The sequence below is a fragment of the Polypterus senegalus genome, chromosome 1 (assembly GCF_016835505.1).
Source record: "Polypterus senegalus isolate Bchr_013 chromosome 1, ASM1683550v1, whole genome shotgun sequence".
In the NCBI taxonomy this organism is placed as follows: domain Eukaryota; kingdom Metazoa; phylum Chordata; class Cladistia; order Polypteriformes; family Polypteridae; genus Polypterus; species Polypterus senegalus.
Genome location: NC_053154.1, coordinates 126,788,932 through 126,810,576, shown reverse-complemented (window position 1 = coordinate 126,810,576; position 21,645 = coordinate 126,788,932). Strand labels below are relative to the sequence as shown.

Here is a 21,645-nt window from a genome sequence, read left to right as displayed (position 1 = left end):
ACATTACATTTTTGGTATGTTTAATATATCTTCATCAATTTTTCATTTATGAAACCAGGACAAGACAGTAAATTTGTTATTTTAATGTTTACACAAATCAAAAGGATAAAAATTTATTAGTAATCATTAAGCAAATGTTGCACACTCTCCTCACCACATTTTTCAAATGAAAAAAATAAAATGTGTGAAAATCCAGACATCATCCATACTGTAGTTTTAAATAGTATTTTGCATTGAATCACATACAGAACTGTTCAGTGCTGTAGAGATTTGGACATACTGTTAGTCATTCATTTTAAAGGTATTTTACCCATTATATGTTTCTTTGTGTTTTGTTCTGGTTTTAAAATTATAATATAACATTTTGGAATGAAAATGCAAAAAAGTAAACCAAAGCTGGATGCCAAAATTGCAAATATTTCTACGGCTACAGTATACTTGCCAGGTGAACTAATGTAAGCTGGAATAAAAGTAACCCAAACTGCACAGAATATTAACATGCTAAATGTGATGTATTTCGCTTCATTGAAATTGTCTGGAAGTTTACGAGCTAGAAATGCAAGGATAAAGCATAATAATGCAAGAAAGCCTATATAGCCTAAAACTGCGGAAAATGCTGTTTGTGATCCAAGTGCACATTCGATGATTATTATTTCTGTGAAGTGTTTCAGGTTTCGGTTTGGAAAAGGTGGTGATATTAATAACCATAGTAGGCATATAAGTACCTGCACAAGAGTAAAAGTGCAAACACTCAATCTTTGTTGTATTGGCCCAAACCATTTCATTATATCATTTCCAGGCAGTGTGGCTCTAAAAGCCATTAACACAACAATAGTTTTCCCAAGAACACAAGAAATGCACAAAACAAAAGTAATTCCAAAAATAGTGTGTCGTAGCATGCAGGACCAGTAGGATGGCTCACCAATGAATGTAAGGGAACACAGGAAGCACAGTGTTAATGAAAAGAGAAGTAGAAAGCTTAGCTCAGAATTATTAGCCTTAACAATAGGTGTGTCTCTGTTCATGTAGAAAATCAAAAAAACAGACATTGTGAGAGAAGCTCCTAGAACTGACAATGTGACCATCAGTATGCCCATTTTCTCTTCAAATGATAAAAATTCAATGTCTTTGAGGATGCATTGATCTTTTTGTTTATTCGATTTGTATTCCTCATAACATATCAGACAGTTTGGTGAATCTATATATATATATAAAAAAGAAGAATAGTTATAAATCACCTTTTAAACATACAATACAATTTTTCTAATGTGATTATGTTTATTTAATTCAAATACAGAAATGTACAAAGAAACTATAATACAATGAAAATTACTTCAGTTTGACCAAAGCTGGTAAAATAAAAATTAAATATTCAACTAATTTGCTCCAATTTTTATGAAAAAACTTTTGTTATCATTACTTACTGAATTCTTATAGTTATACTATTAACAAGACACATTTTAGTTCACAGACTTGCAGAGGAGACAGCCTACACGTATTGGATACAGTTCTTTAGTTTAAAGCGCAGTAACAAAATTAAAGAAAATGTATGTTCTTAAACCATGCCTTGGAACATCCTGAGGCACAAATGAAACAGAAAAACCTGGATTGTTAATCTTGGAAAACTGATTAATCACTGTTATTCTGATCAACATTGTATTTACTTCAATATAACTGCCTGAACATTTCACAATAATTTTTTTGGAAGCTTAAGTAAAATATGTCGGCACGTTATTTAAATAATGTGAATGCGCAATCGAATTGAAAATGGCATGTAAACAGAAAATCGAGGTGAAGTGAGCAGACATACTCTATATTACCATGACTTTGCACATCATTTCATGCCCTCTATTAGCCTGTTACTCCTGGTTATCATTATACATTTCTTTATTGGTGTCATGAGTTGCTTTAATGGAACCTGGAATGGTGTTTGATATTGTATAACAAACAAAAAATTTGTTTCTTGATTTGAATAAGGGTAAAATGAAGGTCAGAAGAAGCATATAAAGGTAGAAATCATTGACATTCTAAGCAACAAACACATATTTCAAATTCTTTATGGTTATGAGATCTATTCAGTATGTCTTCAAATTTCCTCTCAGGCTTGTGGAGGGTAATATAAAAGTCTGTTTTAAAGGTGAAAATCATAAATCCAATGCTCATTCTATTTAAGCAAATATGGATAAGGGATTTTCAAAGAAGACAAGTTTCATAAGTATATCACTAACAAGACATGAATGTGCTGCATATGCAAGATCTTGTTGCTAATCAGATATGCCTGGAACATGTTTAGAAGGTGCCTGTCCTCAAACTCAATGTTTTGACTCTCAGTGGAGATGTACTGACATAACAATTGTCACCTCATTGGTAGAAAGAGCTCCCCTTACATGCATATAGATCGAATGCTTGATGAGAGGCATTCATCTACTCAAAGCAACCATTTAATATCAGTTTTACTGAAGAGAAAACTCAGCCTTGAGGAATTAAGCCTAGCTATGGTCTGTCATGCCCAGTCAGATCTGCAAGCCAGACTGGCCAAGCAAACAGGAATGAGAGTGTTCAATATATTAGAAGCCATGACATAGCCAGATCAAAATAAATAAATAGGTGAAAATAAAATATTTTAAATATTTTGAACTTAAAACAACGAGCTGGTCAAAATACATCCAAGGAAACCTAAATCAAGGAAATATCAGAGATGCTAGGTAAAATGCAAAATTTGTAACAGAGGGGCAAAAACATAAAAAACAGAAAACAGAGTTCTAAAGAAAGGCACTAGGCTTGTAATGAAGGCTTGTAATGAAGCACAGTCTAAGAGAACTAGAACATAAAATTACATTGTGTTTTTGTTCTTGTCCCTCTCATTATGTATTTGCTATTTGATAAGCACTACTTCACATCTTAGTCAAAATGGCTGGGATTATGAGAAAAGAGAATGTGAACCAAAAAGTTAAATGGAAACCAGTCCTTTGACCAGTATCAGCAGATTGAGTAAGTACAGTATGTTATTGTGCCCAAGTATTTTAATATCCAAAATGTAAGAATTTTACATTGATATTTCAAACAAATTCTACTGCTATCACTTAAAAGTATAAATTATCAAAATAAACAGAATACAGTACACTGACATATAGCAGAATTACTAATCCCCTTAGGACTAGATATAAAAATTACAGCATTTAGGGTCCACAGACTGGCAAGTATTTTCTTCTTGTTTTACATTTATTGGTGTTTTTCAGCATTGAAAGCACAATGAAATACTCTGAGGAAGTGTAGAGGGTCCATTCTTCAATATATACATTTTAAATTTTTTAATTAAATTTGTGAAAATATCCCAAACATTTTAAAATGCATATGGATCCTAACAAGCACTTTTAAAGTGTTACTATCTTTAATCAAAATCACTTTTTGGATCACTTTTTTGAGTAGTTCTTTTTCCATTGATATTCCATCTTTTGCTCTCTTTTTAGTATAATGCTTTACTGTACACAAAAAATAAAATAAATATAGCAAATCAAGTTTCAGAAGAAAGCCACTGATTAGCAACTACACAATTTTATTCAATTAAACAGAAAACATCCTCTACAATAATTTAATGTTTTAAACAACTGCATATCTCCAAGCATATATTTGGTTCCTAATTTTTGCAGTTCAATTTTGCATGTAAAAGCCTGTCCTGGTAGAAATATAAGGATAAGCAGTATTTTTGAAATCACAATTGTTTTTTCATAATTGTGACAAACATTTATTTGCTTCTGGTTCAGTGAAGGTGAATTTATAAATAAATATTTTTCTTTATCAGCACTTCAGCATAAAGAGCATAAAGAGTAGAGGTAGAAATATGAAACAAAAGCTGTAAACATTTGAAGCTGCAAACTTTCCATTTTCAGAAACCCTCCCTCCTTTTATTTTTCTTATAATAGAAGAAATGGAAATACTATATAACATACAGGTGTCATCATCAGAGGAAAATGATTAGACATACAAGAAACAAAGGCAATAGCAAATGAGAGGGGTGGAGGTACAAGTGATGGGGTGGATCAAAAAGGTGGGGTTCGGAGGATGTTGGTTATAAAATCTTTTTAATTATTTAGGTGTTCTTTTTTTTAAACCTGCATATACTAGATTCAGATCCAAGTGTCTGTTAATGGCGTTTTCTTTTGAGAGGCACGATTCAGCTAGCTCTCTGACACTTTTAGTATTAGCCCAGAATTTTACTTGCACCGCGTCCCAGTTAAAAATGCTTCCAGTTTAACCATATATATATATACTTAACAGTATATAGTATATATATATATATATATATATATATATATATATATATATATATATGTATATATAGGCAGCACAGTGGCGCAGTGGTAACGCTGCTGCCTCGCAGTTAGGAGCCCAGTATCTCCCTCTGGACACTAGATGGCATCCTCAGACTCCCCCAAGGCTTCATGGGGGTTGGAGTTCTGTGCAGCTCTGTGTGGTTCTGCTAGCGCCGCCAGGTGGTGCTGCAACAGGAGTGGCTGGCCCCTTTTGGGCACTGCTTTCGCCTTACCTGGAAGGGCAGCTGGATATTGGCAATCAACCACCTGGAGCACTTCCGGGTGCCTGATAAAAGGGAGCCAGCGACCACCACTCAGCGGCCAGAGTCGGGTTGGAGGTGGACAAAGCTTGCTGTGGAGGAGTGGTGGTGGTGCCAAGAGGAAGAAAGTGCTAAGTGCTTGTTGTACTGTGTTTGTGACTGTGTATTGCCTGTGGAGTTCACGGGGATGACGTGCCTCACAGGTGAAGAAAAATAAAAGTCCTTTATGTTTTTACACGTGTCTTTATATTCAAGGTTTTTATATTCAATAATATAACTTCTTATTGAAATAGATATGTTTAACATTGCTCAGTAATGTTAGTCTTAAAACATAAAACAAGAAATCATTAAAATTAAATTTTGTGTCCAAAAAAGAAAAAACAAGTTTATAAATGAAAAGTTAAATTATTTTATCTGTTTTACTTATTCCCATGTCCTCACTTTTTTGTTTGCATTTGCTCATCTGGATTTGTGTGTCTATATTACTGGTAAAACCCAGTGAAATATAAACTTGGTGATCTCCATTAATTTTTCTTTTATGTGCATATCAGTGAAAACAAGCAAAAACAAAAATATTTATACTTTACAGCATCATTTTTTTTCATTGTAATTTGCCATAAATTACAGATGGACTTACCTGTGGTATTGCTAATTTCTCCATCGGCACAGGGTATGCAGTCATAGCAACATATAGGTCTTCCTTTTTGAGCAGCTTTTCGAGTGCCAGGGCGACAACTGTCGCTACATACAGACTTGGGCACCTGAAATATAAAACATACCTGGTTTTCTTTCTAAACTGAAAAAAAAAATTATATAAATTTATATACTGTACATGAAATTTTTGCATGTGTTATTTATGTAGTGATTTGTTGATCATGATAGCATGAATAAGGTAATATGATACAGTATGGGGAGTTACTAAAATAAACTGAGAACTTCACTTTGTTGTCTGCTCCAGTCCAAACAATGCTATCATAATTGATCACAAATTGTTGTCCTTCTGATAAGAATGCATAATACGCTCCAAATGTTAAAAATTCCACCATGCCATCTTTACTAAGTTGCCAGTTAATTAAGTCATATGTTTTGACTCTAGCAGCAGGATCTCCATTTTCATCAAAGAAGACGTTTTCTCCATTGCTGGTGGTATAATTTACAGTCTTCAGGTACTGAAGAAGCTAGAAGACATTAATTCATTAATTCTTTTCAGTCTACTTGTTTTAAAGACTTAAACAGATTTGTTTTTTAATTTTATATTTGCAACAACATATTACTAGGCATAAGAGATTAAATTATTAGTCATAAGAGAGTAAATGATTCAGTTTGCAGTCTACGTGTGAAAATGAAAGAGCAGCATGACAAGCTACTGTACCTGTAGTGGTTCAATTTTAAAGTTTTTGGAGCATGTCTTATTCAGATCTTTTGTGTTACATGCCAGTAGATTGTGAAGTGAATAAGCAACAGCATATGTAGCTTTATATACATTATTTGCTTTGCCTATATTAGAGAGGTCAGTATACTGATTATCCAGTCCGCTTAAATTCTCAGATCCTGTGCATGGAGGCAAACGTGTTGTCTGGTTCTGTTTAGTTGTAGAACAACTAAACAGAAATTCCCAGTACTCTGTCATACCAGTGTTGCCGGGGGTGTCAGATGGACGGACATTCAGCAAAAAATTCTTGAGACCAGGTATGAATGCATTGCTTACTGTTGTTCCAATTGCTCCACTCATTATCTTATAATATTCAAGAATACTTGGATTTTTGGCTGAAATCCAGGAATCTGTGCCAATCCATTGAAATCCTGTTACATTTTGCAGAAACATTTCTCTTAGCAGAATTTCCAAGTCATTAAATGACACAAACGCAATAATAACTTTGGAGGTGGATTTTTTTATAATGTCTACAACTTTAAGATACCTTTCTCTTGGGTAACTTTTGTAAATGGCTTCTGAATATTCAATACAAACACCCTCTTGCTGTGCAATTTCCTCAAATGTAGACATTCCATAGTTTCCATAGTCATTGTCACTTCTTATGGCACCAACCCAAGTCCAACCGAAGTGCTTTACGAGCTGCACCAGGACTCTGCTTTGATAGTAATCACTAGGGATTGTTCTAAAGAAAGTTGGAAACAGTTTCTTATCGCTGAGGCATGCACAACTAGCACCATGACTGACCTGTACAAAGAAAGAAATCGTGAAGTAGAATACAAATGTCTAGAAATTTGGAAAGGATTATGCTTTTCAACTGAACTCAAACAAATAAATGTTGGTTATTTTTTAACAAATGTTTGTTGTCTTTCATTTTAATTTTCAAATGCAGTGCATGAGCAACAATGTAAAGCACATGAAATGAGGTTTACATTAATCAAACTTTATTTCATAAAGTGCCTTTATGTACTACAGTTTGCGCATGGACAATTTAAAATGACTTACTCAGAGTTACACAGTGTATCAATGGTGGGATTTATATCAGCCACTCCTTTGTTTCAACTTGATCAAACTAATAAATAAATATCTGATAACATCACAGCACATTTTTAAGAATATATAATTATTTTTCAAAACATAATATTACATTTTTGAATGCATTTAAAACTTTGAAAACTACAGCTTCTCACCACTGGCAGATTAAAAGGTCCAAGGGATGTCGCAATTCCAATTAATGGCGATGAACTTGATTGTCCAATAATTGCCGGAACAGTAAGTGGCTTGATGCAAGAATCATCATTAATAAGTCCACCATCTGGCCCACTTACTAAAGCCATTGCAGATTTAATAGCCAATCGGACATCTCTGCAAGAATCGTAAATCTTAAAGCCCAAAGTTACTCCAGGGAGGATATCTGTCCTGTTATTTATTTCCTCAATTGCAAAAATCATAGTTTGAGCATTCTGAAGTTCTCTAAAATTCAAACTAAGAAAATGTATTAAAACATATAATAATTATCATGTTATTAGTAGATTTAGTTACCAAAGTAATTTAATAAAATTGTTACACAAACAGCATACCTGAGTGTTTAGGAATACGGTGCAAAATGTACAGGAAAATAAGCACAAAATCAGGGTAAGTGTAGTGTTACAGTTAGTGATAGGACTAGAATGCAAACTGGGAGCCAAGTAATAATAGCACTATAAATTAACCCCATAATGAACTCCAAAATCATTTTTGTTAAAATATTTTACCATAGGCTCTTTTTTAAAATATCTTCAATTAAAATAATCATCTTTTTAGTATCTATTCTTGACTAATCTTAATCTGTGATTAAATAAATTGAATTAATCTTAAAATTTCTACAAAATAAACAGGATTTAAAATGCTTTTTGGAAAAAAATAAATACAAATGTGTAATTGTTAAGCATAGTACAGTGTTGTATTTGCGTTATATAACAGATCAAAGATATAACAATTTATAGGGTTTCTTCCTATAAATCTGAAAATACTCCAACATTTTTATATTTTCTATTCTATTTTTATATTGGCATAAACCTTTTTCATTTCTTAATGGTTTATAAAAATGACTTGTCTTTTCAAGAAAAAGAGTAAATGGCAAATTAGTACTTACATTTTGCATTTTGTTTCTTCAGGCAATGATTTAAATGGATGATTGACATCAATGGGGTTATCATGGAAAGCAAATATCCCTCCAATAATAATATCCCCATCTTTTGAAAACATTGGCAATTCACTTCTTCTCCAAAGTCTACAGACATGCTCTGCTCTGACTGTGGACAGAGATGCTATCAAAAGAAATGTGAACATATTTATTTAGCAGACTCTTTAGCTGACAAAGACATACTTCACACTGCCTCCCTGGCTTTTTATACTGTAGCTACTTTTACAGTCATTCTGATTAGTTAAATTTCTTGTCACTCAACCATTAATTCCTACAGGTATGTTCAGTATTAAATGTGCCTCAGGGGAAATGGCAACTTTAGCATGAAATTTTGTTGTAGAAATTCCAAAATTCCACTGTGATATTAGGAAATTAATTTAACTCATCCATTTCATAAGACTTGTTTATGAAGTCTATGATCACAAAGCCATTATTAAATTAATTTTTATTTACTTGTTTCATTGTCAAGCAAGTGTTTTTGAAATTTATATTATAAAATGATAAACATTATATCATTTTCAGTAGATTATCATAAGAACAGTAAAATCAATTTATGATTTCCTACAGCAATTGTTAGGTACAGCTGAATTACTGTTATTTGATTAAGAAGAAAAAGTTTCAATTCTTGCCTCATTTAGTTTTCCTGTTTTTTTTTTTTTTTACAAAAGACAATAAAATACACATAGTACATCCCTAAACACAGTAGCTGCACTAATTCTATTTGATGATCAAAAGAAACATTTACTGCAATTGCATATGTTGGATATGCTTGATTTCCCAGCACGTTAGAGTATAGTATCTTTGTTGGTTTTGAAATTCATTTTTTACAATGCTTAGAGTGTTTGCTACAACAACAGGCACAAAAAACCCCACAGTTTTACTGCTTTGGTATAAAAGGGATAATATTTGTCCCACCATGTGATATCTTGCTTTGCACCACATAAATTACTAGCTTGTTCAAGTCATGCCTAAGAGCACTTTCAGCTTGACTCTACATAGGTAATATGGTCATCTGTCAAAAAACAGACTGTGAGGAGGCTGAAAATATGGAATACACTGTCCTAAAATACAGGCTGAATGCCATGATAAGTGAATTCATTCAGTTCTCTATGGTTTGAAATTTGAAGTCCAGTACTTGTTTTTGGATGTAGTGCTTTCAAGTGTAAAATTACTTATGGAATACATGACTAATTTACAGAATGTTAGTAGTCATAGAAGCCCAAATGGTAAGCATTTTTCAATTGACATATGAGTAACAAAGAAAATCAAATATCTAAAATAATTTAACAGATTTAGACATATGAAAGATCCACTTGTGGATAATCTACTTGTTATCACAGCATTGCATAGACTGCAGTGGTGTCCTTCAGTCCTATAAGAAGTGCTTAGTCATTGAAAGCAACAACATGGCTTACTTGGGTTCAAGTCCAATGGTGCTGTGGAAAATAAGAGATGAGAAACATTTGGACGAGTATGTTCTGAACACAGTCATCTGCCTCATGTTGTTTATCATTGTGCTCAGTCTATCAACAAAAGGGAGTAAACAGTATAGGGATTCTTAACATGTTGCTGAACATTACTAGTAAGTTAAGGGTTTTTAACACATTACAATGTTATATGTTCTATATATTCATTAAACAAACATTCACACTCTGTATAGCAAATTGTTGTGATGTGAAATTTTGCATACAAGTTGATAAATATTTGGTATGTCTTTATTCGTTATTTAGGCAAAGCAATGTAATATTAGCATTACATTAGTGAGAAGCATTCATGTTTACTCCCTCCTTTTAGGAATGGGTCTCTTTGAATTTTACGACAGAGTTGGGGGAAAGTGCCTCAAGCAAGTTTGGTAAATGTTTCTCTGAAGTCTCAACCCCCATAGGAAAGTCAGGCTGCCTAACTGCCAAACTTTACTTTAACATATGGTTTGGGGGGGCAGGTGTGAAGGTGTTCTATCCCCTCATTGGTCTGAAGTATGGCTGTTAGGAACCGTCTTGTATCAGAAGCCTTTAAGTACCACAATGCCCTATTGGCTGTAGGGGTTGGACAGAAAACCTATAAATCTGCTCACTCCCTCACTCTCTCTCTCTTAACAAACTGATGAAGGACCATCTCACACCATGAACTGAAAAGGACAACACAAAAAAGAACACAGTTCGGCAGCCATATTGAGACAGGCATGTGGCCTGTTCTAAAGAAAGCTGACCACAAAATGATGCCTTAAACCAGAGACATTTTAAGTAACTAACAAGTCTGTGTGCCACCTGAAACAACTCATTGCCATTTTTCAGGTTGTATGGTTGCCAATATTCAAATGTACTTTGCATATTGTTATTTATTAATATTATCAATAATACATTATTTTATGTGTAACTTAACTCCTGCTTGTCTTTTACTATACCTAATTGCCTGACGTTACATGTAGAAGGGAAGGTGGGGAGAAGTTATATACTATAGTACCTTATAAACAGTGGTAAGTCTGTGAGATTTGAGGCATTCTGACAAAGGCTATATATTAATACAAAAGGGGAAAGTAGAGAAAAATATTTCTCTACCAAGACAAAACACAAACACCATGCAACGAAAAACAATACTCCTCATAGTTTAATGTAAAATAGCTATAGAATGAAGCTGAATGGTGTCAACTGAACTTGCATTACTGGCAGGTTCTTTATGACAACAAGAGGCACTTCAAGTACATCATCTCTTCCATCTTAACTAAAGTATAGGTGTCTGTGTGTCTGGCTATAGGTGTCTGTGTTTCTGACTGTGTGTCCACCCGGTTGCTATGTCTCTGTCATTCCAATATATGGTGCATCACAGACATTAACACTGCTTTTACTAATCACATACCAAATGGCATAAAACAGAGAGACATATGCAAATGCATGGTGCACTACAAACATTAACACTAAGGTATGTATTAATGTCTTACATTTCAACCCATTTTAGATGGGTAGCACAGGTAGTTCTTTTCTAATCAAGTAAACGAAAAGCTGCACTAAATAATGTTATGGTCTCTATAACCTTACATGTTGCAGGAACAAACCTCATGTCCCTTGCGAAACTATCAGTATACAAGGGGTTGTTAACCTCTAGGCAAATGTGGTTCTGACATCTAAGTTTGCAGTTGCAATGCTACAGAACTGCGCTAAAGTGAACTGCAGAGGAGTTCGAGGCATTTACTCTGAAGGCACTTGAGAATTTCATTTATGCCCCCACAGCTATTTTTTCTAAAATATTCAGGGCCATTTCTATTAATTGTTCCTTTCTTGGTTTCTAAAATATTGATCCTTGCATCTTCTATTCAAATAAAAAGAAAGATAATTATTATTAGTAAAATATAAAATTAATTTTATTAACATTTTAGAACTTTGAAAAACAATCAAAAAGAACAGAACAAATGTGTCAAAAGATTGCTGTTTTTTCTGGTGTTTAATGAAAGTTGTCAACAATAAGTATTTTTTATGCTCTGTGATATAATCTTAAATGCTTTATGAAATTTGTATCACCAAATACCTTCGCTTCATTTTCACCGTGGCTGACTTTTTCCTGACACATGTTACAGTACCATTTCATCTTCACACACTTTATTGGACATACTGTAATGGCCGCAGATTTTTTAGCCCTTAGGTGGTTTCAAAGGGCTTGCTCAACAAGACAGGTATGTAACCACAGAGCTACATGAAACAACATTTCTGTTACGTGCATATCCAGCTCCACACACTTGCATGGTGGCTGATTGTTTCACTATTTATTAACTTTCTTTGTCCGCATAAAGGGAAGCCAGAAAATGAAGTATACATGAGTGCAGCTTTCATTTTATTTTAATTATAAAACTTAGCTAGTGACTAGCACAGATCAGGCAATTACTCATAATGAGCAAGAAAAGGATTGTTTTGATCCACTGCCAAAAAACCAGTGCATCACTAAAGGAGTTGCCATTGATGGCTGTGCACTAGTTGCCAGGTGTCTCAACCTGGGTGCCAATAGGCAACCTGGCAACTGTTAATGTCGAGCCCTGTTGTCTCTCTCTTTTTGACAGTCTGTTCATTATACCAAAATCTCATATGGGGTTCTGGACTTTGAGATGTTTCTTTAATTATTCTTATTAAGGATAGCTTGTCCTAGAAGCTTTGATCAAAAAAGTATGCACAAAGGACTTTGTCTTACTAATCCATCTGACACTGAGTCATCTTTTTAACATAATTGTAAGTTATACTCCAAAATAATAACTCTTCTAAACAAAACTTGCAGAAAAAAGCAGTCCACTGTGGTTTTCTAAACAAAATGACTACAGTCACCAAATGGCACCTTTTACTGTAATCATTAACCACAGAACAGGTACAAAAGAACTTAACATGAACTTAACTCTCATACAACCACACACTTTGGTCAGCAATATCAGTTGCCAAGGATATGTCCATTATCATCACGTGTCATTATCATCTTTTTTTTATTGTTGTAAGTAACATTCCATACAATAAAGTCAAACTTAGGAAAACTAAATTCAATTCAATCTGAACCCAAGAGAGAGAGAGAAAGACGAAGGCCAACAGTAACCTAAGACTTTAAGAGTAGAAAACAGGAAATTGTTATTGATTAGATCCTGCCAGGTTTTAAAAAAAGTTTTGAACAGATCCTCTAAGTGAGCATTAGATTTTTTTCCAATTTCAAATAGTATATAACATTAGTTACCCACTGACTTAAATGAGGTGGTGTAGGATTCTTCTAGTTAAGTAAGATAAGTCTAATGCTAGTAAAGAAGAAAAGGCAGCTACAGTTTGCTTGTCCTTCTCCACTTTAAGCCCATCTGAAAGTACACCAAACACAGCTATTAATGAATTAGGAGAGATTGTGACACCAAGGCTGTCTGAAAAAGATTTTAGTCCAGAATGATGTTAATTTAGTACATTTCCAAAACATGTAGCCTAGTGAAGTTGGAGCTCGGTTGCAACATTTATAGGTTGGATCTTGCCCTGGAAATATTTTGGACAGTTTTAAACAGGATAGAGGTCCTTGATAAAAGATTTTATGTTGAATAATTGCGTGCTTTGCACATATGGAGTTAGACTGAATTCTGTTCATGACTGCCTTTCACTCCTTTTATGAAAGGTTGAGTAACAAGTACTTTTCCCTCTGTACTCTGGGATCCTTGAAAGGAAGGGAGTTTAAAATGTTTATATATATTATAGATATGCTGTCTGGGTCTTCAAAACTGATTGATATTTCTTTTGGAAATGAAATAAGCAGGAGATGAGCAAAATTGGGTAGATTTCATTTAGCAAAGTTTCAGATTTGAAAATAATGGAAAAATTTGGTTGATGAGAATACAGACTTTTGTAGCTTGTGCTTCCTACATTTGTTTCATATTCCGAGTGAATGAAGGACAATTGGGTTGTTAGTATATTGATGAAAACTTGTATTTACTGGGGTATAAAGCAAGGAACATAAAGAAGTACTGCAGGATTTATTTCTTTTGTGGACCAAGCTTGTGTGTGTTCATTTATTTGTTTCAATGTCTAGGTTTATATAGTTTGCATATTTACCTTCCAGCAATAAAACTGAAAGTTTTAGATCCATGCCACAATGTGCTTTAGGTCATTGTAGGGTTGCCCTTTGGATGTGTGAATGTTTTGAATTCCAAATAAATGAGGTTAAGATTGAACTTATTTTTTTTTAATTATTTGTTAATGTATATGAGGATGTTTTGAAACAGAAACAGATGCTTTGGAATGATATTCATCTTGACAGTGTTAATTCTCCCTGCTAAAGTGAGATGGAGGGTAGACCATCTATGTGCGTCTTGTTTGCATTTTCTCCATGCAGTCAGCAAAATTTTGTTGAAAATGAGCCTTATATTTACTTGTAATGTTTATCCCTAGGTATTTAAACTGATCTGTGATGATAAAAGGGAAGCTGTGCAATTTAATGTGTGCTAAAGAATTCAAAATTAATTTTGTTCAAATTAATTTTGAGTCAAGATATCGTTTGAAATTCTGCTTGTGCTGTTAGGGGGTACAGGCACATAATTTTGTGGGTCTGAAATATATAGTACCTGCATATAGTGATATTTTCTGTTCAAGTCCTTCTCTGATAATCCCCTTTATATCAGATGCATTTTTAAAGTGAACATTCAATGGCTCAATGGTGAATGCAAATAGCAGTAGTGACAGGGGACATCTTTGTTTAGTACCATGTTTTAGTCTGAAATAATGTTGTTAATACACATTAAAGTTTCTGGACTGGTATACATTAGTTTGATCCATGCACATATGTTTGGGCCAATCCCAAATATTTGCAATATGGTGAATAGGTATCCCATTCAACCATATCAAATGCTTTTTCTGCATCCAAAGATAATAAGATCTCCGGAGCATTAGCCATTATGGGTGAATATATTACATTAAACTGGCGTTGAAGATTGGAAGCTAATTGTCTACCTCTAATAAATCCGGTTTGGTCTTGTGTTGTTACCGAAGGACGCACTTTCTCAATCCGTCCAGCTAGAAATTTGGAGGGTATCTTAACATCATTATTCAGAAGTGAGATTGGTCTGTATGATGCACATTGTATGTCCTTACTTTTCTTAGGAAAGATAATTAAAGCTTTGGGAAACGTTTGAGGTAGAATTTTAATGTCTCTAATTTCTAAAAATGTTGCTAATTAATGGGGAGCTAATTTAACTGAAAATTGAGTTCCTCTGCACTGAGAGTATCTAGCTGTGGTATCTGTAAAGCATCAAAAACACATTAGATTACGTCTTGTCTTCTTTAAAGTGAGAACAATATAAGGACTTACAGTAGACTCTAAATGTGTGCATCTGTGTTGGTAATTACTGATATTATATTGCAAACTTCCTGCTTGAGCATTTGTTGAGCTAAGATATTATTAGCATTCTCTCTGTGTTCATATTAATGAAGTTGCAATTTAAAAATGAGATTTTCCATTTCTTTTCTTGTGAAGAGGTTGAGTTCTGATTGGAAAGTCTGTCTTTTCCTATAAAGTGTGTCACAATAATGTACTGGTGAGAAGAAAGAATATGCTCTTAGGTACGGATTTTGAAATCTCCATGGATCTGATAAGTTATGATACATTACAAACTGTGTAATTATTTTGTTGTTGTTGATGTTATCCCCCTGTAGTTGAAGACCTATCCAGGTCTGGATTTAAAACACAATTAAAGTCTCCAGCCAGTATAGTTTTATGAGTGCACATATTAGGAATGTGTGCAAATACGTTTTGGAAGTCTCTGTTATCCACACTGGGTGCGTAGAAATTTATCAGAATTACTTTATAATTAAATAAATTATCCATCACATATCACCCTTCGGGGTCAAATACTACATTTCATACTACAAATGAAATTGTTCTATAAATTAAGATTCCCACACCTCTAGTTTTCTTTGTAAAGCTGGAGTAGAATATTTAGCTTTTCCATTCTCTTTGTAAATGAAACTGATCCTTGCAACATTAAATGAGCCTCCTGTAAAAATATTATCTTGGCGTTTAGAACTGTTAGGTGAGAGAATACTCTGTTTCTCTTTAATTCATGATTGAAACCTTTGACATTTCAACTCTCAAAAGTTCACTGCTTGGTCATAGAGATATTGCTTCTGAACTTTTGTTTTCAATTTATAGTTTTAAATTAAGGTAGTACATTATTACATATGATAGTTTTAACCTGAATTTCCAATTTTGCCAGGAGTTATGGCTATGAAGTCTGTTGTCGTATTGCCACTTACAATTGCAGGGTAAACAGTACAGATTAGAAATAGATTTTTCTTTCCTCCTCCAGGCCCCCCATTTTGCCTCCCCAAGTGAGGCTAAACCACACTTCACAAAGTCCCAGACCTATGACAATCCCTAGAGACAGAGCACGTCCTGAACAAAACAAGCCCCCTAAAGTATAGGAAGATTAAAGTAGAGATATCTGTTGGCAATACAGTCCAAATACTACCAACCTAGAATATACTAGAAGCCCCGAAAGAATAAACATTGGGAATAATGTTAAACAGTGCCCGCAGAGAAGCAGATTACATATGATAGTACAATCGTAACACAATAAACCAAGGATGTGATGTTAAAATAAGAAAATAAATACATACATGTAAAAAACATATATATATATATATATACTAGCAGAATACCCAGCGCTTCGCCATGGCGGAGAAGTAGTGTGTTAAAGAAGGTACGAAAAAGAAAAGGAAAAATTTGAAAAATAACGTAACTTGATTGTTAATGTAATTGTTTTGTCATTGATATGAGTGTTGTTCTCATATCTATCTATCTATATATATATATATATATACAGTATCTATCTATCTATATATATGTTGTTCTCATATCTATCTATATATATATATATCTCTATCTATCTATATATATATATATATATATATATATATATATATATAAACCCGCTTGGCAGCGGAGAAGTAGTGTGTTAAAGAAGGAAAGAGAAAGAAAAGGAAACATTTTGAAAATAACGTAACATGATTGTCAATGTAATTGTTTTGTCACTGTTATGAGTGTCGCTGTGATATATATATATATATAGCAAAATACCCGCGCTTCGCAGCGATGTCATGTGTTAAAGAAGTTATGAAACAGAAAAGGAAACATTTTAAAAATAATGTAACATGATTGTCAAAGTAATTGTTTTGTGTATTTGGCGGCAGCGTCACAAAGTTTTTTTTGTCTAGCTGCATCAGAAAATGTACCACGACGCCTGACACGCCTCCTTTTAGTGTTTTCTCACAGCTTGGATTGCTGCTGTCATATATATACACACACACACACACACACACACACACACATACATACATATATATACACATACATATCTTCATATCTACATATCTATATACATATCTACATATACACACACATATATACATACCTATCTACATCATATATACACACATATACATACATACACACACACAAATTATATATATGTGTGTATGTATGTATGTATGTATGTGTGTGTGTGTATATATATATATATATATATATAATGTAGATAGGTGTGTGTGTGTTATATATATATATATATACACATACATACATATATATACACATACATATACTTGTGTGTATGTTTGTATGTGTCTATATGTGTGTGTATAGCTTTGGTCACTGAGTGCAAGGGAAAATAATAAAATATAGTCTATAAGTTATTAAACAGTAAAACATTAACGTTTTAAGAAGTACAGGTACATTGAGCACTACTGGAGTGGTTTCAGGTAAACTACATTTTAAAGACTGTGTAACACAACAGGTAAGTAACTAACAGCAGCTAAAATGTATATGGATCATCTCTCGGTAGTAGATCCCTTTTGAAAGGCGCTACACGACGGCTGTGGTATAGAAATTACATTTTCTATGTGAACGCTCAAATTTGTGCCTCTGGTAATGTGCCTTACCGCATTTAAAGAAAATTAGTTTTGTGTCCTCTGCAGTGTTAAGAGAGAAAGGCTTTGGTTTGGGATAAAAGGAAAAAAGGTGTAAAGAAAGGAAAGTTGCCTTTTTCTTTTATATAGTATAGAGAGATGTGTTCGCTGACGTTATGATAGCCTTTTGGGACAGTCGCGTGTGTCTTGTGTAGACTGGTGAGACGCCCCGCCATTAATCGGCTGTGATGGCACTGTCAGTCCTCCACTCGTGCGTGTCTTCATAATCCGAGGTGAGGACCTCATAATCGATACGTGCAAAAAAAGTGTGAATCGCCTTAATATTATTTTGCCGTGGTGTAGAAAAGGGGTCCCGTGTTTGCACTTGTCTGGGCTATAGCGCAGGGGGAGGATGAAAAAAATTAAAAGTGCTCACTTTGACTTAAGGCAGAAGCGCAGTCAGCGTCTCAAAGGCCGGCACAGCTATGCGCGCGCTGGCTGCTCGACTTTTGCTGGGCAGGAGACCACAGTTTTGCAGACACGCTCATGATATCAAAAGTCTCAGCGCTCTTTGGAGGTCATTCATATATTATATATATAGCAAAATCCCGCCTCGCAGGAGAAGTAGTGTGTTAAAGAAGTAATGAAAAGAAAAGGAAACATTTTAATAATAACGTAACATGATTGACATTGTCATGAGTGTTGCTGTCATATATATGCCTGCCTAAATAAGTCACCCTCGCTTTGCTCTTACTTTATTTACCGTTCATTTAATCATGGCTATTGGCGGAAAAATTATAAAATGGAAGGAGGATGGCTTTACCAAAACAATTATTGATGGCGAATCGATTATTCATAAAGCTTGAATTGGTGATGTTTTTCTGTGTTAACCTCATATTTTTCAGACTTCTTCTCAAACTAAGGTGGTGCGAGGGTAAAATGAATCGGGATGCGCTGATCAATGTAATCGTGTACCAGGAAATCATGCATTGACAAAAGCTCCCCTTTGCTTGTAATGCAAAGTGTGATTAAATGCATTATTTTTAACGCGTTATGGAGCACATGCATCGAAGCTTCTCAGCTGTGCTTGTGCTAAGAAAAGGAAAGATTTTAAAAATAACGTAACACGATTGTCAATGTGACCTTTTGTAAGTAGTGCCTGGAGGATTCAGTGTGGAGAAACTCGAGAGATAGCGTGTGTATTAACTTGTGGATTTTTCTGTGAGTATTTGGTGGCAGTCTGACGAAGTTGCTTCGAAAGACGGCATTAGCCGCGGAGCTCAGCTCAGACCGAAATTAGATGAATGGGAGGGGAGATGATGACGTGACTCCCCCCCGCCTTAACTGTCAATCCCCCACAAACACAGTCTCTCTGAATTTGCATAAGCACACCCCTTCACCTACAATTTTAACTTAGTTACAAAGTGATCAAAACTCGCTTATATCCTCGTCCTCTCATTAAACTTGTATCCCGCATTACCTGTGGGCATGTGAAACGCCAGCGTAGCCTGTCTATGAACTTAATTTAAAGTTTAGGTTTACACCTTGCTTTCTTTCCGAGGCAGCAACACTCATGAATATGGTAGTATATGTCACTCGCTTCGCTTCTTATTGTTTTTCGCTGCCTTCTCAATTATATAATGCATGTTTTCTTAAGCGCTTTTTGGAGGTCTTCCTGGTTTTCTACGCACTGCGTTGACAATCAGTTCACGTGATTACGTGGGAGGCGTGATGATGTCACATGAAACTCCGCCCCCCACATCATTCCAGCTCAACTCCATTACAGTTAATGGAGAAAAATACCTTCCAGTTATGACCATTAGGCGTAGAATTTCGAAATGAAACCTGCCCAACTTTTGTAAGTAAGCTGTAAGGAATGAGCCTGCCAAATTTCAGCCTTCTACCTACACGGGAAGTTGGAGAATTAGTGATGAGTCAGTGAGTCAGTGAGTGAGTGAGTGAGGGCTTTGCCTTTTATTAGTATATATATATATATATATATATATATATATATATATATATATATATATATATATATATATATATATATATATATATATATATATATATATATATATATATATATAAAACGTAACAGCAGCCAAGAAGAAAATAGGATGTATAATTACAGCAAAAGTCTCATTGCAAATGGACCAAATTGCAGGTGAAATCTTCTTTGCCTTGCCAGGACACAATGTGACTCATGGTTGTATTTCAAAAAGTGTCAGGATCAATTTTTGTAGCTTTTTTTCTGCTTCATCCAAAATATAGAAGTTGCCTTGAATATCAATTCTCAGCAGGATGCACAAGGCTGTATCTGATTTCAGCTTTGTATAAGTGCTGTTTCATGCTGTAAAATGAACTTGAACTCGAAAAATCAGGGAAAATAAAAATTAGATTATTTTCAAATATAATCTCTTGTTTCAGTCTGAGAAGTGATACCAAATTTAGCTTTTGAGGTGTTCGATCCACATATGTGGTAAGCTACTAATATCTAGGTGTCTGATTTAAAGTTCTCTCCAATTATTTTAGAGAATAGTTCATCTATGAATTTCACTGGGTTCGGACTTTCACAGTTTTCAGGAAGACTTTCAATTCTGATATTATTTCTTCTATATCCATGTTCCAGTGCAGCTAATCTGTCTCCAAACACTTTGCAATTGGATTTTGCAGCCTTTGCTTTTTCATCAATGGCAGCTGCCAGTTGTTCATCTATTTCAATACAAGTTGTGAACATTTGCTTGACGTCTTCAAGCTGAGTACCAAGTTCTCTAAATGTATTCTCAAACTTACTTGCATTTTCCTGTATTTTTGTCCTCAGTTTTATCTAACATAACTTTAAAGGTTTTCTCAAACGATTACTTAAACATTTCTCCAGGGGCCTCACATATAAATGGTCTGTAAGCACAAAATTGTTGTGTATACCCATTTCCAAGCTCACATCGTGATGTATAAACACTAAACTTGCCAGAAAGCCACGCATATTTTCAAGCCAGCTCAATCCCTGCCGTACTTAAGTTCTCCGCTCGGTTTTGCAAACTGGCGGCACCCAGAGTCAAAGCAGTATTTTGTTCCAGTGTGGTTTCCTTTTCTTTTTTAGATCCACATCCCTGACGCGGTTTTATCAAATATACTGAAGTTAAATGCATATTGTTAATTAATTTAAGGCATCTAATTGCAATTAACCTGTAACAATATAATGGTCCACTTAATGGCCAAATTGTTCCAAATACCATAGCTGCTTTAGAGTTGTTACTCTAAAGTATTTATCCCACTGCATCTAAGTGTGGAATCACAGCTTTACAGCAGTTGATTGGAAAGAGAATTATCAGTAGACAGCATCAAGCACATGCTGCCTCAGCCATGCACACATTCTGTTGAACTGCTCTAATACGACAAACGCTTCAGAGCCTTTCCTGTAGGGACATCACGGTTTAAAAACAGTTTCATCCCAAGAACTATGAATGCACTCAATCAGTCCATCAAGTGCTCCTTGTAGAACTGTTTGTACTTATAAGTACAATTACCTCACTGTAAACTTGTTATAATACTGCACAACCTGAGCCACTTTATAAAGTGTGTATTTACATATGATGATGATATAATTTTTAAGATGAAATGCATCAAATATGTTTATTACATTATACAGATAAAATGTTAACATCATTTAAATAATCTATATTGTTAATAATTAAACATGTGAGGACACGGTGTAGCAGCGCTAGCGACGAGCTGACGCCCCATTCAGGGATGGTTCCTGCCTCGCACTCTATCCTTGCTGGGACTGGTGTGACACTGGATGGATAGAATAATTAAACATGTACTATGAAGATATTTCAATGTTACTTAAAGGTTTTGAAGAATCAGCGTTCTAAGCTTAGAGATGGCTTCACATCTATTACAAAGCTGATCGTGTGGTGATTGAGTACTTGGAGAAAGTAAAGGAAAGACAGGAATTGGGGGTTAGTATGTTTGAAAGAGACAGTACTACTGCAATAAATTATTTCATCGAAGGTCGCACACAGCGCAGAAAGCATCTTGGGGGAGATAGGAACAG

General features: G+C 34.5%; 1 protein-coding gene across 1 annotated transcript; it reads right to left on the bottom strand.

Annotated features, from left to right (window-relative positions):
- Positions 1–290: 290 nt before the first annotated feature.
- On the bottom strand, positions 291–20,325 carry LOC120534350 (extracellular calcium-sensing receptor-like). The gene is made up of 7 exons (XM_039761907.1): positions 20,163–20,325; positions 8,140–8,314; positions 7,196–7,490; positions 5,946–6,752; positions 5,515–5,751; positions 5,211–5,334; positions 291–1,198 (listed from the first exon to the last, which is right to left on the bottom strand). The coding sequence occupies exons 1-7, from the start codon at positions 20,323–20,325 to the stop codon at positions 291–293; spliced, it is 2,709 nt and encodes a 902-aa protein (XP_039617841.1).
- Between the last annotated feature and the right edge of the window lie 1,320 nt (positions 20,326–21,645).

What these genes read in the sequence shown, in the direction of transcription:
- LOC120534350 (XM_039761907.1), bottom strand. Translation starts at nt 20,325, where the DNA reads ATGTTCACAACTTGTATTGAAATAGATGAACAACTGGCAGCTGCCATT. An exon ending in GACCTTTTAATCTGCCAGTG is followed by an intron (nt 6,753 to 7,195) that starts GTGAGAAGCTGT and finishes TTCTTTGTACAG; the next exon opens with GTCAGTCATGGTGCTAGTTG. An exon ending in TTAAAATTGAACCACTACAG is followed by an intron (nt 5,752 to 5,945) that starts GTACAGTAGCTT and finishes AATGTCTTCTAG; the next exon opens with CTTCTTCAGTACCTGAAGAC.